The 15,781-nt window shown below is 35.3% G+C and overlaps 2 protein-coding genes across 9 annotated transcripts; both read right to left on the bottom strand.

The window, feature by feature from the left end:
• Positions 1-292: 292 nt before the first annotated feature.
• On the bottom strand, positions 293-3,999 carry LOC149391344 (uncharacterized). 8 transcript variants are annotated; one of them, XM_089620933.1, is made up of 7 exons: positions 3,781-3,998; positions 2,928-3,337; positions 2,170-2,841; positions 1,719-1,809; positions 1,589-1,618; positions 1,430-1,501; positions 293-560 (listed from the first exon to the last, which is right to left on the bottom strand). In XM_089620933.1, the coding sequence occupies exons 2-7, from the start codon at positions 3,327-3,329 to the stop codon at positions 493-495; spliced, it is 1,335 nt and encodes a 444-aa protein (XP_089477059.1). In that variant the 5' UTR covers positions 3,330-3,337; positions 3,781-3,998; the 3' UTR covers positions 293-492. The 8 variants fall into 8 exon arrangements, with proteins under 8 accessions (XP_089477059.1, XP_089477060.1, XP_089477058.1 ...); XM_089620934.1 differs by having other exon boundaries at positions 293-648; XM_089620938.1 differs by lacking the exon at positions 293-560 and adding an exon at positions 908-1,297 and having other exon boundaries at positions 3,781-3,997.
• A 9,051-nt stretch (positions 4,000-13,050) lies between these two features.
• On the bottom strand, positions 13,051-15,292 carry LOC149391345 (GTP-binding nuclear protein Ran1-like). Its single transcript, XM_089619149.1, has 8 exons — positions 15,136-15,292; positions 14,931-15,000; positions 14,666-14,722; positions 14,459-14,576; positions 13,916-14,005; positions 13,649-13,828; positions 13,455-13,532; positions 13,051-13,369 (listed from the first exon to the last, which is right to left on the bottom strand). Exons 1-8 carry the CDS (start codon positions 15,136-15,138, stop codon positions 13,300-13,302), a joined length of 666 nt encoding a protein of 221 aa, XP_089475275.1. The 5' UTR covers positions 15,139-15,292; the 3' UTR covers positions 13,051-13,299.
• Between the last annotated feature and the right edge of the window lie 489 nt (positions 15,293-15,781).

Here is a 15,781-nt window from a genome sequence, read left to right on the forward strand (position 1 = left end):
AGTGTGATAATAATGATTGTCAAAAAAAAAAAAAAAAAGAAAGAGTGATAATAATAAGAGAGATGACATTGATTGAGAGTAAAAAAATGAAGATAATTGTTTTGAGTTATTTGAGATTGAGGGAACTAGATTATGGGAAAATGCCCATATATTTCTTGAGTTTTAGTTTGATGCCCATTTATACATCGAGTTTTCAGTAATATCATTTCCTGTTTACTGCTTAATAAGCTCTTAATGACTCAAATATATTCTTTAATCTATTTTTTTTTTGTTCCTTTTTATATTCTCAAAGTAAACAAACAATCCTCATCTTTTTTCTCTCTGTGTTTTGTTCCAAATCACCTTAGTTTTATTTTGAACAAGATGATTTAAAAGTTAAGAATGAAGAGAGAGACGTAGGTCTACCCATACTTTACTCGACACTAGTCCTAAACTCGTGGCCGCGTGATATGATTATTTCTTATCGCCGATGAGGGTGAGTGGAGATAGAGACTACCTCCAGCGGGAGAGCCACCGGAGTTCCACTGCAACAGACCTGAAAAAAATAACCACAATAGAGGCTGCAACATCTCTTGTTAGTAGCTGAGTTTTCTCGAGGATTTCAAGCATAAAGAGTCTCATCCCTTTCCAGCAAAAACAAATCCAGAGCTTCCTCACCAATAAGAAATCACCAAATTAGTACACAAAGTACCTTCCAATATATATGTATATGTATATGTATATATGACATCCACTCTTTTTACATTCGCAAATGCATATTACAAACCACTTTGAAGAGTATTATAGATATAACAACCAAGAACATAATGAAACTTTCACAGGAGAAATAATCTTCTTTCTACTTCACTTTGCTTGTAACAGAACTCCATAGGCTGAAGGAAACAATCTATATAGTACAGCATGTATACGTGTGTGTGTGTGTGTTTGTGTGTACTTAGTAATTAATGAGGATGGGAGTGTAAGATTGATTCCTATAATAAATAAATAAAAGACGCTTGTTGTGGTAAAAGCGAGTGGGAAAACAAAAAAGAAAAAGAGAGATATATATAACTTTCCCCCTTTAATTTTCCCAAGTACACCTAAGAGAATGAGAAATACCGTAAAAACATTAGAGGTTATTACTTTGGAGCTATTTTACAGAAGGAAGCGCAAAATAAGCAGGTAAAACGATGAGATTTCAACGAAAACCACAACCCTGAAAACCGCGAAAGAAAAACGGTCTTGTTTATATATACAGCTCTTAACTCTCTAGCCCAAGTTCTTTTTTAAAAAAAAAAATCTGTCTAGCTTAAGTGATCTGCAATATCAATTTTTTACGACATTAGTCACATCATTGAAGACAGCAAACTAAATGAAAACTCAGACCGTGCAGGCCATTGATCTCAGGTCAAGAGTGAAACAAAAGAAAGCGAGAACTTAAATCCAATACCTTTTTTAAGCATCATAAAGTAGTTTCGCATGCGAGCGACAATAACAGTGCGTGTGATGATCCAGGTTAGTACTGCATTATATATCATATACCAGAAACAAATTATATAAAAAAAACATACAAACAAACATTGTGTAAGTGTGTGTTCATCAGGCGTACCAAGCATTTGTTTTTCATGTGCAGATAGCACTGGCACAAGCACAGTTTCCGCAAATTCAATATAATCTTTTAAACTGAACTAGGAAACAGTGAAACAATATATATGCTGGCACATATAATATTATTTTACCTAGCAATTGCCATGATTTAAAGCCAAGAATCATCACAGATCTTTTCGAAGCAAGGCAAGCAAGCCTCCAACATTGGAACGCACTTGTAAGCTGTCAATAACACAGAGGATGTAAAAGCTACATCAAATCTATAATTTCCATTAGTAAACAAGAAATTACAACTTCTCTATTGTATATGATTCAGAAATTAATAAATATACTAAATAAATGAACATATAGAAAAACAAATGCTTGGTGCGCCTGAATTATTAACTTTCTAATACTTACACTCCCAAAGTACAGCTGGTCCCTAATCCGAGGTAATGCAAACTGAACAATCATAACAGAGCAGACTATACATTCCTTGTTTACTGTTTCTTACACAAACACGGGCATTACCCTATTATTGACATCATATCTATTATAAGATAACAAAGATGAAGGATTTCCAGAAGAAATCAAATTTCTTACTTCCCTCGAATGTTCATCATGAGTAATATGGAGCGTGATTCGAAGATTAGTTAATAGTTCTTCATGTTCCCAACTCAAGGGCCCGGAAGCATGAATTGCCGCCATTGTGCTGCGATAAGCAACCAACTCCAACTGATGGACTCTCAATGTCTCTTCCTCCTGATTAGGAAAACAGTCTTTCTCTTCTTCGTCTCGATAGCCACAGCACGATTCTGCATCGCTTGAATCAGCATCTGCTTCTTGACTATGACCTGCTAAGACATTACCAGGCAACTCGTTCATTCTGTTACTATTGACACTACAACTATCAGCAACAGAGTTTGTATCGATATCATCACTGCCGCCATATTCACCGATCCCTGTGCTTGAACTTGCGCCGTTTAAAGTCTTCCTTAGTGCGGAATCTGTATCAACCACATTTATCAAAGAAGATGAAGACCTTGAGACGACCACAGGCCGATCCTTCTTCTGCGCCTCAACAGCTCTCACTTTACTCGGATATGCTTCAACGTAAAAAGAACTAAACGGAGAGGTCCTCTTTAGTGATCTCGCTGAAACAATGTAAGAATCTAGAAGGCGGTGGCTCTCCTTTATCCGATCATCAGAGTCTGCAATGTCGTAACAGATAAAGTCTTTGTTGCTGGACTTTGTGAATTCACGACTCTGAGTAGCCTGTTCAGACAAAACAAGTATTAGTAAGTAACAAGTGACAAATTACAAAGTGGAAATAAAAATTAAAAAAAAAAAAAAAGGTTTACCTCTCCTTGTACAACCCATTTTCCATCTTTCCAAGTCTGACGCAATCTGGTCTTTGACACATGAGCCCTGAATTCCTCGAAAGATCCGAGTATCCGGATCAAGAAATAATCGTCGTCCATGACCTTCAGAACCGTCGCGGATTTCCACGAGGCATCGTCTAGAACTTCGAGAACATCACCGGGGGACCAATTCAACGCACTTTCCAAGCGAGGCGGGCTCGGCCTTATGTCGGTTCTCGGGACTCTCTTCACAATTTTTCCGTTCGACATTCCGGGAGTCGGTTCACACCTGACCGTGAAAGTGTCTCCGTCGTCTGATATGATCTCCGCACAACGCCATGCCCCAAACGACATGTCTTTCTTGCACAGAACTTCCACTTTGCAACCCTTTGTCAATCTCATCTTATCTACTAAACAACAACACAGAGACTCAAACTCAGCACTTTAATCAAAGGTCGAACAAGAAAGGATCAATTTAATATAATAAAACTGTGATCACAAATGCCTATGTGAGTCGGAAATTAATATAAGAACTTGATCATCAAGTACAGTTTGCACGGCCATGTTTCTGGAAATTAAATACCAATAATTCTTTTGTCTGCGATTATCAGCAGATTAATCTCTAAATATACAAACAAACAAAGCAAACCAAAGCGTTATTACGATCAATTCAAATACCCTAGAAACACATTTAAACCTCTTGATAGAGCAAACTAACCAAAAATTAATACGAAATCACTTGTTTTCTGCGGGAAGGAACAAAATAATCGCAAGAAAAACGAACCAGCGAAGCATTCAGATCTCAAAATAAAAAAGCCCTAAAATAAAAATTTGAAAGCGGAGCTTGACAAACCTTTGTGATCAGAATTGTAAATCTGACTTAACAGACGCTATGGACGACTCCCTGAATCTAGCTTCTACAACCAATTTCGTGTTTTTTTATTGCAAAATCGAAAGAAACTCGAACTCGAATTTGGAACCTAGGGCTTCTGAAACTGAATATTGAATATAGAAGAAATATATTTCATAAATTGTATGTGTTTTTTATTATTATTATTATTATTTTTTATGCGTGCGGTTCAAGTCCTTGGAAAAAGATACGAAGTGTGGGTGTAGTAGAACCGTAGGTAATCCCCTCTCCCTTTCTCATAATAATTAATATATCAAAAAATTAGAAAAATAGCCGACTTAAACGTTTGATATTGCTAAATAGCCAATGTTTGGTAAATATTAAGTAAATAGCCATAAATGATGACGTAACTTAATATGGCAGTGGCTATTTACTTGATATTTACGTTTGTAAATATACAAAAATGGCTATTTACCTACTATTTACCAAACTTTGGCTATTTAGCAATTCTCAACGTTTAAGTTGGCTATTTTGCTAAATTACCCTTAATATATTTTAGAATTAATGACATTTTTTGTCCCTCATCTTTGACCACTTTAAAAGTTACACCCCGAACGAAAAAAACTGATTTATCAATCTTTTATGATAGTCATTTTTTCACTTTCAGTCCTTCTGTTAAAAAAACCGTCAAAACAGATGAAAAATGGATCATGTGCAGATCATGTGCTTTTTAAATGAGAACAAAATCGTAATTTAATAATAAATTAAAAAACAAATCATATTACAATTAAAATTAATAAAATAAAAAATAAACCATCACAGTATCCTCTTCGACAGCGAGCGGTGGTTCGAAATCCTCATCCCCGGCTCTGTCGCCGCCGACAGCGAGCGGTGGTTAGAAATCTTCGCTCTTGCTCTCCATGTAAACGTCGGGTTCTTCGCTCATGGACTTTCGCTTGGCCTTCTTCAAACTAGCCCTCATCGTAGAACCGCCATTACCGACCAGGATCTCCAAATCCTTCATCATGTTCGTCTCTCTATGCTCTCTCAAAGTGAAATCCCAAGACGAATCGCGAAATATCAGTCCTCCTCCTCCGTTGCTATCCCCACCACAGTTCAACAGTTCTAAAAATTCCTTGTCTGTTTCCACAAACCCAGTATCCAATTTCTCACCCTCGCACATGTTTCTGAAGTAATTCAAAAAAGACAAAAAAAAATTGAGGGATTCTAGAAGATGCTTCAAACTTCGATCAAGGTCCAGGTACAACGATAATAGGAGGGAATCAGTAATTTCCAGACCAAAACTCACAAACCTCTCATTAGCAAAGAAGAAACTTCATTGTCAAGGTCGGTCTCAAAATGTCGGCTTACAGCTGGAAGAAGTTCGACGAGGACGAGGACCGACCTGAGAAGCCCCGCAGCTATGGAGTCACCGAGATGCGAGGTCCAAATTACAATCTCCTCAACCAAAACCTTCTACAGGTAATTCGTTTTTCTTTGCATTGTAGTCTTTTTACTCTGTTTTTTCTTCGAATTCAATCATCCCTCAAATGTCTCGTCATTTTTGTTCGTTGCTTCATTTCCGCGTTCTCAATCGCCCCGACCACCGTCGATCTCTTCTTCTACACCGCTATCCCTCCCTCCGTCGACTCTCCGATCGCGCGAATCGCCGATTCGACGGTCTCGCTCTCGTAAAAATCCACCATCTCTGGCTTCCCCACCGTCAAATCGCCCACCACGTGGTATAGAAACACATACGCCATAGTTGAACCTTGCGAAATCAAAATCCAAGCAATCAAAATTAAAATTTCTCTGATCGTGCATCGGAACTAAAGAAAACGAAACTGAAATACCTCGATCAGCTCAGCTCCGCGAATTTCCCTTCCCTTCGAAAAGTAAGCGTCTCGATTTTCTTTCGCCAAGCTTCTTTTTTTCTTCTTCTTGCCCAGTCAGAGAGAGAAGATGTATTTATTTATTTATTTATCTATTAACAATATTAGGAAGTATAATAGTTAATGGTATTTTGATAATTTCCTTTTTTTGTTCTACACGTGAGAATTTTCAGTCAATTTTAACAACAATGCTAACAGAATGACTGAAAGTGAAAAAGTGACTATCATAAAGGATTGATAAATCAGTTTTTTTTCGTTCGGGATGTAAATTGTTAAAGTGGTCAAAGATGAGGGACCAAAAATATCATTTATCCTATATTTTAATTTGAAAAAAAATACGGAGAAATCGTTTTGATTATAAAAAATTATATATATATATATATATACACTGTAAAAATAAACAGTAAAATGAGCGTAGGTTCCAATTCTCTCATTCATATGTATATAATAATTTCATAATTAGAATTTAGTACACAAATAGCAAAGTTCAATATTTAAAAAATAGTGTAGTAATGTCTAATGTTTTCATAAACATACTTTTAAATATCTAATTTTTATTTTCGCGAATAAAATTTCTAATATGGAGCCTCTGTTGCACTGTTAAACAAAATCAGTTTTTTTTTTTTAAGGAAATACACATTAGAGATTTATGACGCTATTTCCTCTAATATTTATAATAAATTATAAAAAATAAAAAAATATGTGCACAATTCTAGTTTGAATAACCCAATTTCTTTTACGTACATATTTTTCTTGCTCTTTATAAATATGTAAGTTGTGACGATTTTTTTTAATTTGTTCCTCAAGAAAATCTAACATTTTCCCTTTTTTTGGAGGAAAGTTTGCAAAACTAGAATCCGAACTTCTATGATCGAAAGCGAATTTTCGGTGGCCGCAACAGCACTTAATAACTCTAAACCGCCTTCGAATATTGTAGATATTGTATTGTTATGTTCCCCGCAAGCGAAATATGGCGGCACACACTATAATTAATTTTGTTTTTATGTTTTTACTACAGCGTCCATTAGTTACCGGAAAACCCTTCTTATATTTGATTCGATCATAGAAGCAAATTCTTTTGATGAGTATTAATGAAAGCAAAAAGGTCCACGTTTGATTTCAAAATAAAAATCTGAGACTCTTTCTTTTAATTTTTTTTTTAATAATAATCATTCTCGGTTATTTTAAAGGATGGTGAGTTATTTAACTACAGATCTAATTAGTAATTACCCATTCTTTAAAATTGTGGGAAAAATACTCAATGTTGCAATATCCTTCCTCCGTTAATACGTATCCGTTAAAAATGGATGAAAAGACACATGTAACCATCTAGATGAGAAAAATTAAAAAAAATAAACATAATTTTTTTTATAACATTTAGGATACCTTCCAACGCATCTTCGTTTATTTTAATATTTATTTTACTTTGAAAAAGCTTGAATACTATTCGTTTATTTTGATATTTTTCTTGTAATTTTTTTAGTTTTTCAGGTTTCAAGTGAGATTATAGCTCACTTGGAGCTTCATGGAACAAAATAGGAGCAATTCAAGATAATTCTGGTGTTATCCGTAAAGTTTGAGCTAAACAATCAAAGAGGCATCATCTTCTATATGATTTCGAGAATATAAATGGAGTATTTGAGATTGTTTTTTTACATCATCAGATAGAGCTTTCAAAAAGTTTTTCGATGCCTTACCTATTTGCGAAATCGAATATGAGATAAAGAACATATGGTCCTTTCAAGCACTACTATGTGCCAGTTACGATGTGATGCGACGCGTGTTCATTATTATGCGAGACAAGCTATTTCCACGCCATGTAAGGTCCTTTGACATGGCATAGCTTATTTTGATGTGGTGTAAAAACTACAACACGCCAAACACTATTACCACGCTCAAAGTATCATAACACCACTCCTTCACACTCTTCGCGCTCATTTCATCATGTGCACCGCACAAGGCAAAAATTCTCGGTCAGCAGTTCATGCATGCTGCAAAGCTCGTTCTACGTGTGGTGTTGTCATCCTATACGCCGCGCATGGTGTTCTACGTGCCCCGCGTTTCTCCTCTGTGCCGCATGGAACATATTTTCTAAAGCGTTTATTTCTCATTTGTTAAGCATTTTGGACCTTTGGACCTTATCCAACGGCTCACATGGCTCAAAAAATCATCCTAAACCCTATAAATAGGAATATAAAAATACTTTCTAGGCATGATCACTTGTTAGAATGTTTAATAAGAATGTTTGTTTTTTGAGATATAGTGCATTAAATAAATTTATTGTGCTTTTCTTGAAATCTTCATTGTTGACGTAGGTGATTGTTAATTAATTGCTTGAATTCTCGTTCATAATGCGTGCAATTGTTTGAATAGGATTATTAGATGCTGAGAGGATAATAGTATGTCAATGACATAGGGTTGTTAGACACTCGAGAGAGGCTAGCGAATATTTGATATGTGTATGAGATTAGCTTCAATAGAAATATATGTGTTTGTTTCGTATCCAAAAACTCCAATCTAGTCGATTCACGTAAAGTTGTAGCCACTTATTGTGTTTTATTCTTTATTGTCTTTAATTAGTTTAGTATATATGTTGGATTTTAAATGAATTATCACTAATATTGAAACGTATCCATTCATTGAATTCAACACATTTAAACAAAGATCTGTTGGATTTAGTGTCCACGAGTATATTTGAATTGATGTATTTATTTAAAATGTAATGTCCTTTTATAAGACAACTTGATGTAAATATGAATTCATATCGATATAATGAAACACTCGTTCTCACAAATTTTGTGTTATGATTAAATAGTCTCTATCTTAAAACAACCAATAACATATGAGGAGTCAATTGTAAATTTGCATAATATCTCTTCTAAACCTAAGAAAAGAATTGAAGACTTCACATCACACTGAAACTACTATTGAGCATCAGAGCATGTGCCAAGGAAAATCATTATATACCCCCAACAGTTCTTTTTCTTCTCCTTCTGCTTAGGTTATGGAGGACCAGAAAGCTAAAGTCTAACAAGGAAAACGGAAGGAAGATTGGCTCATTACTATTGACATGATTCAAGGGTCTTCTTATAGATTATGGCATTTTAGGTTTTACCATTCATATGTGTTTTACCTTGAGTCCTTCATGAATGACTATTTGTTTTGATTGTGCTTATGAGTGCTTCTCAAAGATTGTGGCCTTTTGGAAAAGCAAAGTTGATGACCTTAATAGTATATTTTCTCATTGTGCTTATGAGTTCTTCTTAAAGATTGTGGCATTTTGGAAAAGCAAAGTTGACGACCTTAATAGTATATGTGGCATCTCGAGTCCGTCTCTTTAATCGTCGTGTGCATAAAAGTATTGATACGAGAATTGACATTAACAAATAACATGTCTATTTGTGAAGAAAAAAAAAATCAAGTGCTTCTTTTCTAGATTGAATTAAATTTTTTCTTCTTAATTCTATCATATCCCAAAAAACCAATTAATTCTATAAAGCAATAATAAACAACACACAAAAGAAAATACATAAATAAAACCTAGAATTCATTATTTTATTTTTCTTCCCTCGTTGTAGTTTAAATTAAGTCTTTGTTTCAAGAACACTTTACCGTTGGTCCAAAGAAGATTACTCTCTCTCTCTCTCTCTCTCTCTCTCTCTCTCTCTCTCTCTCTCTCTCGCTCTCGGCATGTTAAACCTATTAAAAAATTTATAAATGTATATTGTCATTTTAAACTCAAGCTCGTGCATTTTTACACATAGTTTACTAATTTTATATGCAGGATTTGAATCCCACGATTTCTTTTTTTTTTAGTAAGTTGAAACATGCAAATAAGCAAGAACACACCTATTTATTGATGAGGTTCGGCTTGAAAGCCTACATCCCCGCGAACTCCTCAATGAAGATAGTTCAAGTGTATTGAATCAAGAATCATGTATCGCTTCTTCATAGTTCTTCCCCGTTTTTACGATGTCCTTCAGACCAGTGAGAATAATACACTAAGAAAAACCCAAGTATCAGTTTTCCCCTAGAAATTCCCTTTCCTCGCAGATAACTCTCGCTCAAAAGTGTGTATCTCTCTTTGACTAGAATAATTCTATTAGACTAGATAACTAATCATAACAGTCTCTGGTTTATAATATACACGTCAGCAAAGCTAATGTAAACTTAAGTGACGACATAACTAAACCTATTGTCAAGAAATGACACTAATATACTTGAAGGTGAAATCTTCGCATAATCAACATAGTATTCGGAGGCCACGTATACTATTCAAAAGCCTTGAATTTATTTTGAGGATAAATCACATGAAAGCGTATTACTAAACTAATGCTAATAACAAATTTATAATCAATTAAGGCACATCAAACTTATTTTTTGCTAAATAGTCAACGTTTAGTTTATCATAGTTAACTAGTAACTGGTTCTATTAACAAAAAGTAATTTACAATTTTTCAAAAAGTAGTGTTAAAATATTGAGTTGAGGATGTGTGTATTTTGTTTTACTAAACTTTATTCTTACCTTCACATTCATATATGTATAAGTGTACGATTAATAACAATGAATATTCAAGCACAAATTACTAATATATATATATATATATATATATATATATATATATATATATACACACATACATATACAAATCTTTAACTTCTAATATTGAAACCACCCACTCACACGATAAGAGACCTCAAAATAGTGCAAATTTTTTTCAATTTAAACCAAGGTTTTAAATTTCGGGGTATTTTGGGGAAATAATGTCGAAATTACTTATTTTGGGAAGTCCGCCACACTTATTGCATCTTGGTCGTTTCGCATCAGTTTATCGTCAAAGTTGTGTCAATTTGTCGTCCAAAAATGTTGTCATTGCGTCCAGATATGTCGTTTCATTCTGACTATAATCTAAAATATTTGCATGAAGAAGGCGTCATTTCCCTTAAGGAAACCTTAAAAAATGTTCTCCGGGTTGAAGATGAAGGACGACGACACAGGAGCACGATTTCAACCGAACCCACGTAATTTCGACAGATGTTGTGCAAATAACATTCTTTTGGTCATTTCGTCGTGAAATCGTCAACGTTACCATTGTTTGTTCATGTTATTGTGTCGACCAGATAAAAAAAAAGTTAGCTTTCGTATTGTTTTGATTTATTTATGTAAAATGTTATTGAATGAAACTTGTTTATTTATGTTGTGCGGTTCACATATGTTTTTTTCAAATTTTTTTAAGAGGTTTTGAATTTTTTTGGTATAAGGGTCTTAAATTAATGTTGATAATGTTCCGAAAATTGAAGTCAAATTTGTTGTTGCTTGAAAGTTGAAATGTTTGGTTCCATAAAGTCTAAATAATTATGATAATGTCATAGAATTGTTGCTCAATGCTTATAGATATAAAAAAAACGATGGCGGATGAAGGCATACGAAAGTATTGTACTAAATTAGCACCCTTAATCATTTCACATGCAACTACTGTGGACTGACAACAAGAGGAGGGGTATGACACATATGAAACTTCACTTAAGTGGAAACGATCCAAAGAGTAATGTGAAGCGGTGTGAGAGGTGTCCCCAATAAGTTAGAGAATATATGAGATTAGTGCTACTTGTGGCTCTAACGAAGAAGAAAAATGAACAAACCATGGAGGAGACAATTCAAAGAGAGAGAGAGACTTTCGAATCTTGGTCCGATTGATGTAGAAGGAGCCTTTGCGGCAAATTAGAGATCCGGTCCTTGTGGAGGTTCAACATCTCAACCTTAGTTAGGGAAATGGGTTTAGGGGTACATTTGCGCAATCTTTTTATCGACCAGAGAGTGCACGGCAAGCAATGCTTCATCCTACGACAAACAATTCACTTAAGAAGCGTTAGGGTAAAATTGTGAGTCATTTCTTCATCCACGAGAGTGTGCTGGCAAACAAAGTAAAGTCTCGTAATTTTCATAACATGATGCATGAAGTGGCCGAAGTGGATAAGATATTGAATTAATGGTTAGGTTGATTATGATGTATTCGATTAACTGGTTTATGATCATGTTCGTTTGTTTGCAAGTCATGGTGTCCCTTTACCTTCATCGTACGAGATTCACAACATGTATCTACTGATTAAGATGTGGACTCCATGGAGACTCAATTTGGCTCAATGTCATTTGACCAAATATCCTCTCAATCGGACCAAGGAGGTGAAGGTTCGTGTCTATATCCATACTCTTACCCATGTCCTTATCAAACCCATTCCCGTCCCTGCCGTTCCCACATCCATGGACTCTAACCAAATTATTGGATATGTTGTCGAGGTACTTATTGGAGCATTACCTTAGTATCCGGTCCTCTGCAATGTTGGAGGTGATCAAAAGAACTACAATATACATATCCACAACTACATGACAACCACTCTAGCTACTATTGAGTATTATTATGATGTGTTTTGAACTTAATGTGTTTTAAACTTATTATGTGTTTTTGACTTTTTTTTTTTTTTTTAATAATGTTTTTGAACTTATGATGTGTGAACTTATTATGTGTGTTTGAGTTTGAAGTTTGAACATATGGTGGTGTTATATGTGAGTTTGAAATTGAAACTTATATATGTGTGTTATTTGTGTTTGGTTACGTTTAAAATTTGTTACGTGTATGAAACTTAATTTTTATATTTAAAAGTATGCAACATTATTACCGTTGCAATTTCCATGTTTAAGTACAATTTTCGTTGGCCACCGCAATTTCCGATTATCGCGGTCACCAACACAAAAACGGTCACTGACATTTCAATCCTTGATTAAACTAGGACCTCGGAGGTAAACACGTATGTATCCTTTACACATCAATTTTTCAATTTAAACTCCCAAAAATGACTATGATTTTGTTTTCTAAATTTTGAAAAATATATTTACATTTTACGCTTTAGAATCGACTAAATAATGGTTAAGCGTTCTAGCACTTTAAATGAAGTGTTAAAAGTTATGTTGTACGAATAATGTAGCACACATTATTGTTAATATAAAACAGTCTGGAAAGTTATTTGCTATTCAAGTTCTAAATTCGAAATTTGAAAAAGAAATAGCAATAATCCAAACAAATATACGTTGGGATTCCCAGTTCACAATTCATTAATCGTGAGTCCCACTCCCAATTGTAAGGGATATGAAATTCTAAGTTTGAAAAATAGAATCATCTAGGAAAGGAATGATGATCTTTGCGCCGGTTTTCCCCACTGCTTCAGAGTTTTGTTTATTTTTCTCCATCATACAAAATGAAGAGGTTTTCAAGGGGTTTGCTGTGATAAATGTTCCAAAATATTTGTATTCCGTTGCCCAAAATCTAATGGAAAGCTCTGTTAAGTCTACTTACTTATAATAATCGACGACAGACCCGCAATGTGAAGTCTACTCTCTTTTAATTAAAAATAAAATTTGAGCAAACGAAATGAAACTGAGGAGCTTTAGCAATTCAACACACGGCAACAACTTCGTTTTTTTTTTCTCTCCAGTTTGAGATTAGAAAATCCATTAAACACTTTCAGATGTGAATCATTGCTACAAATAAAGATTCTTGACACGAAAAAAAAAGCCACACTACTAGACTCCGACGAGCAGCTTAAAAAAAAACCCAGCCATATTTTATAATTTTCAGTCGAATGATTCGTCGTCATCGTCTGGGAGTGGTTGATTGGCAGCCATCTGCAGCTCAGCTTCATGCCTGTGGAGATAGTTCTCATGTCAGCAATCAATGAACCGGATATTTTATAGTTGTCAAGTTCAGTGGGACAAGATTCAGGACTTACTGTGCTTGGGCAACCAAATCAATTTGAACTTCTGGAGGAGCCAGAGCAACAGCTTCGACAAAATGCAGTTCAACATTTCTGCACACACAAAGCTCAATAAGATAAACCAGTCCGAGCGGGAAAAATGTATACGTACATTTATAGCTGCAGGTAAATAAAATGAGTGAAGATACGAGTTCTGTAATATTAGTTACCCCGAGAGCTTCCTGGCAAGGTACAAAAACGGCTTCTCGAAGTTGTAGTTGCTCTTGGCAGAAATCTCGTAGTACTGGAGGTTTTTCTTCCTGTGGAAAGTGACCTGCTTTGCCTTGACTTGCCTGTTCTTCACATCCACCTTATTTCCACACAGAACAATGGGAATGTTTTCACACACCCTGAAATATGAAGCAGCACAGAAGTTAGACTTAAGCACAAGACTCGAACAGATTTTAAGCAGTCAAGGTAACCGATAGTTGGCAAACCTGCAAAGATCACGATGCCACGTTGGGACGTTTTTGTACGTCAGCCGAGCAGTGACATCAAACATGATAATAGCACACTGGCCATGAATGCTGAAAAGTAAACGATAAGACAAATATTAGAAAACCAACAACTTCAGAGATGCCATAATCAGTTCATGTGAAAGTAATAAGCAGAAAAACTATGGGGGAGTAAAAAGAACTACAATCAAAGGTTTAAAATCCGAACAGGAAAGTAATGAAAATTACTAAAATCCTAGACAAGAAAACAAAATATCACACGGTTAACATAAATCAAGACTACCCAAGAACGATGGAGGTTTAAGACCACCACTAAAACACTACTCAACCCTAATAAAACAACATGACCCATCATATATTTTGCAATCAGATACTGTCATAAATTTACACAAAAACAAAACAAAAGGTTCTACATTACACTGAGCTATATATATATTTTTTGAAATTGTAGCAAAACTGAAACACAAACGCATAACATAATTCAATACAGTAAATAAAATTTTGAAAATAGCAAGAGAGTCATACTAGTAGCCATCTCTGAGACCACCAAACTTCTCCTGACCAGCTGTGTCCCAACAGTAAAATCTGATCTTCCCACAGTTCGTTTGAAAGTCCAGGGGATGGACTTCAACACCGATTGTCGCTGAAATTCAATGAAGGAAACGAAATCAATAAAGAATCGCATTTCCCAAACTCTAACGCATCAATCGTAGGGATTATTTGAATTCGTACGTTCGTATTTCTTCTCGAACTCTCCAGTAATGTGCCTCTTCACAAAAGTGGTCTTCCCTGTACAAATATAACAAAAAAAAAAGCTCAGGAATACAAAAGTTAGGGTTTCTATAGGTTTACCAAATCTCAGATCTGAACGATCGATGGATTCAGAGAGAATAAAATATAAAAGATCGTATTTTCCTCGCAGTTTTCTCGACAGCCAAACACGAGGCAAAAACAAAATTCAAAGCTAATCAAAGAGATAGTACGGAAGAGGCGAAACCTGTTCCACCATCGCCGACGATGACGAGCTTAAAGCTAGGGTAATCCACAGTCGCCTGGTTGGGGAGAGCCTGTAAAGCAGAAGAAATGACCGTATTTATCAGAAAAAGCAAAACCCTAGCACATGCCAAACAGGCATACATACACATATATTGATATATTGATATATATATATATAGAGAGAGAGAGAGAGAGACGGGCGTTACCATTTCGATCAGAAACGAAGGTCCGAGAGAGAGATTTGGGATTCGATTAGATCGCCAACGCCCAACCACAGAGAGAGAGACAGAGCGAGAGAGAGAGAGAGTGTAGCGATGAGCGATGTGAAGAGGGTGAGATTTAGGGGCTGGGTTTTTATATAAAGGTTGAAGGAGAGTTCATTTCGACTTTTGTTCAACGCAACTTTCCTGGCCGTCCGATTTATGTCCCGCTTCAATTTTCCGCTTGAATATAGACCCTACACGTGGCGCGACATATTCGAACTTACGTTGCCTTTTGGCGGCGTCTTTTCGTGTGACAGTCAGCCCCTGGGTCCCACCCGAGAGCTCCAATCTAGTCTCCTTCTCCTCTCCGCGTTCTTCAAATCCTCGTTTTTCTTTCATTTTCGTATATTCAACAGGGCCGATGCTATGGTGGGCTTTGCATGAGCCCAAATCAAGTCACATGTGTTTATGACCGTTATTCCATTTTTTTTTTTTAAAGAAAGTACCTGCCTACCGAAATTTCAAAACTTAAACCTACTTTTCAAATTTTAAACATTTTTTTTTCTTTTGAAATAGAATCTGTATTCTAAATATTGTATCATTGAAATTACACTCTATTGATGAAGGGATTTCTCCATTTATATATTAA

Source organism: Urtica dioica, chromosome 7 (assembly GCF_054948205.1).
Source record: "Urtica dioica subsp. dioica isolate 48M chromosome 7, U.dioica_male_clone48M_v1_H2, whole genome shotgun sequence".
Classification (NCBI taxonomy): Eukaryota; Viridiplantae; Streptophyta; class Magnoliopsida; order Rosales; family Urticaceae; genus Urtica; species Urtica dioica.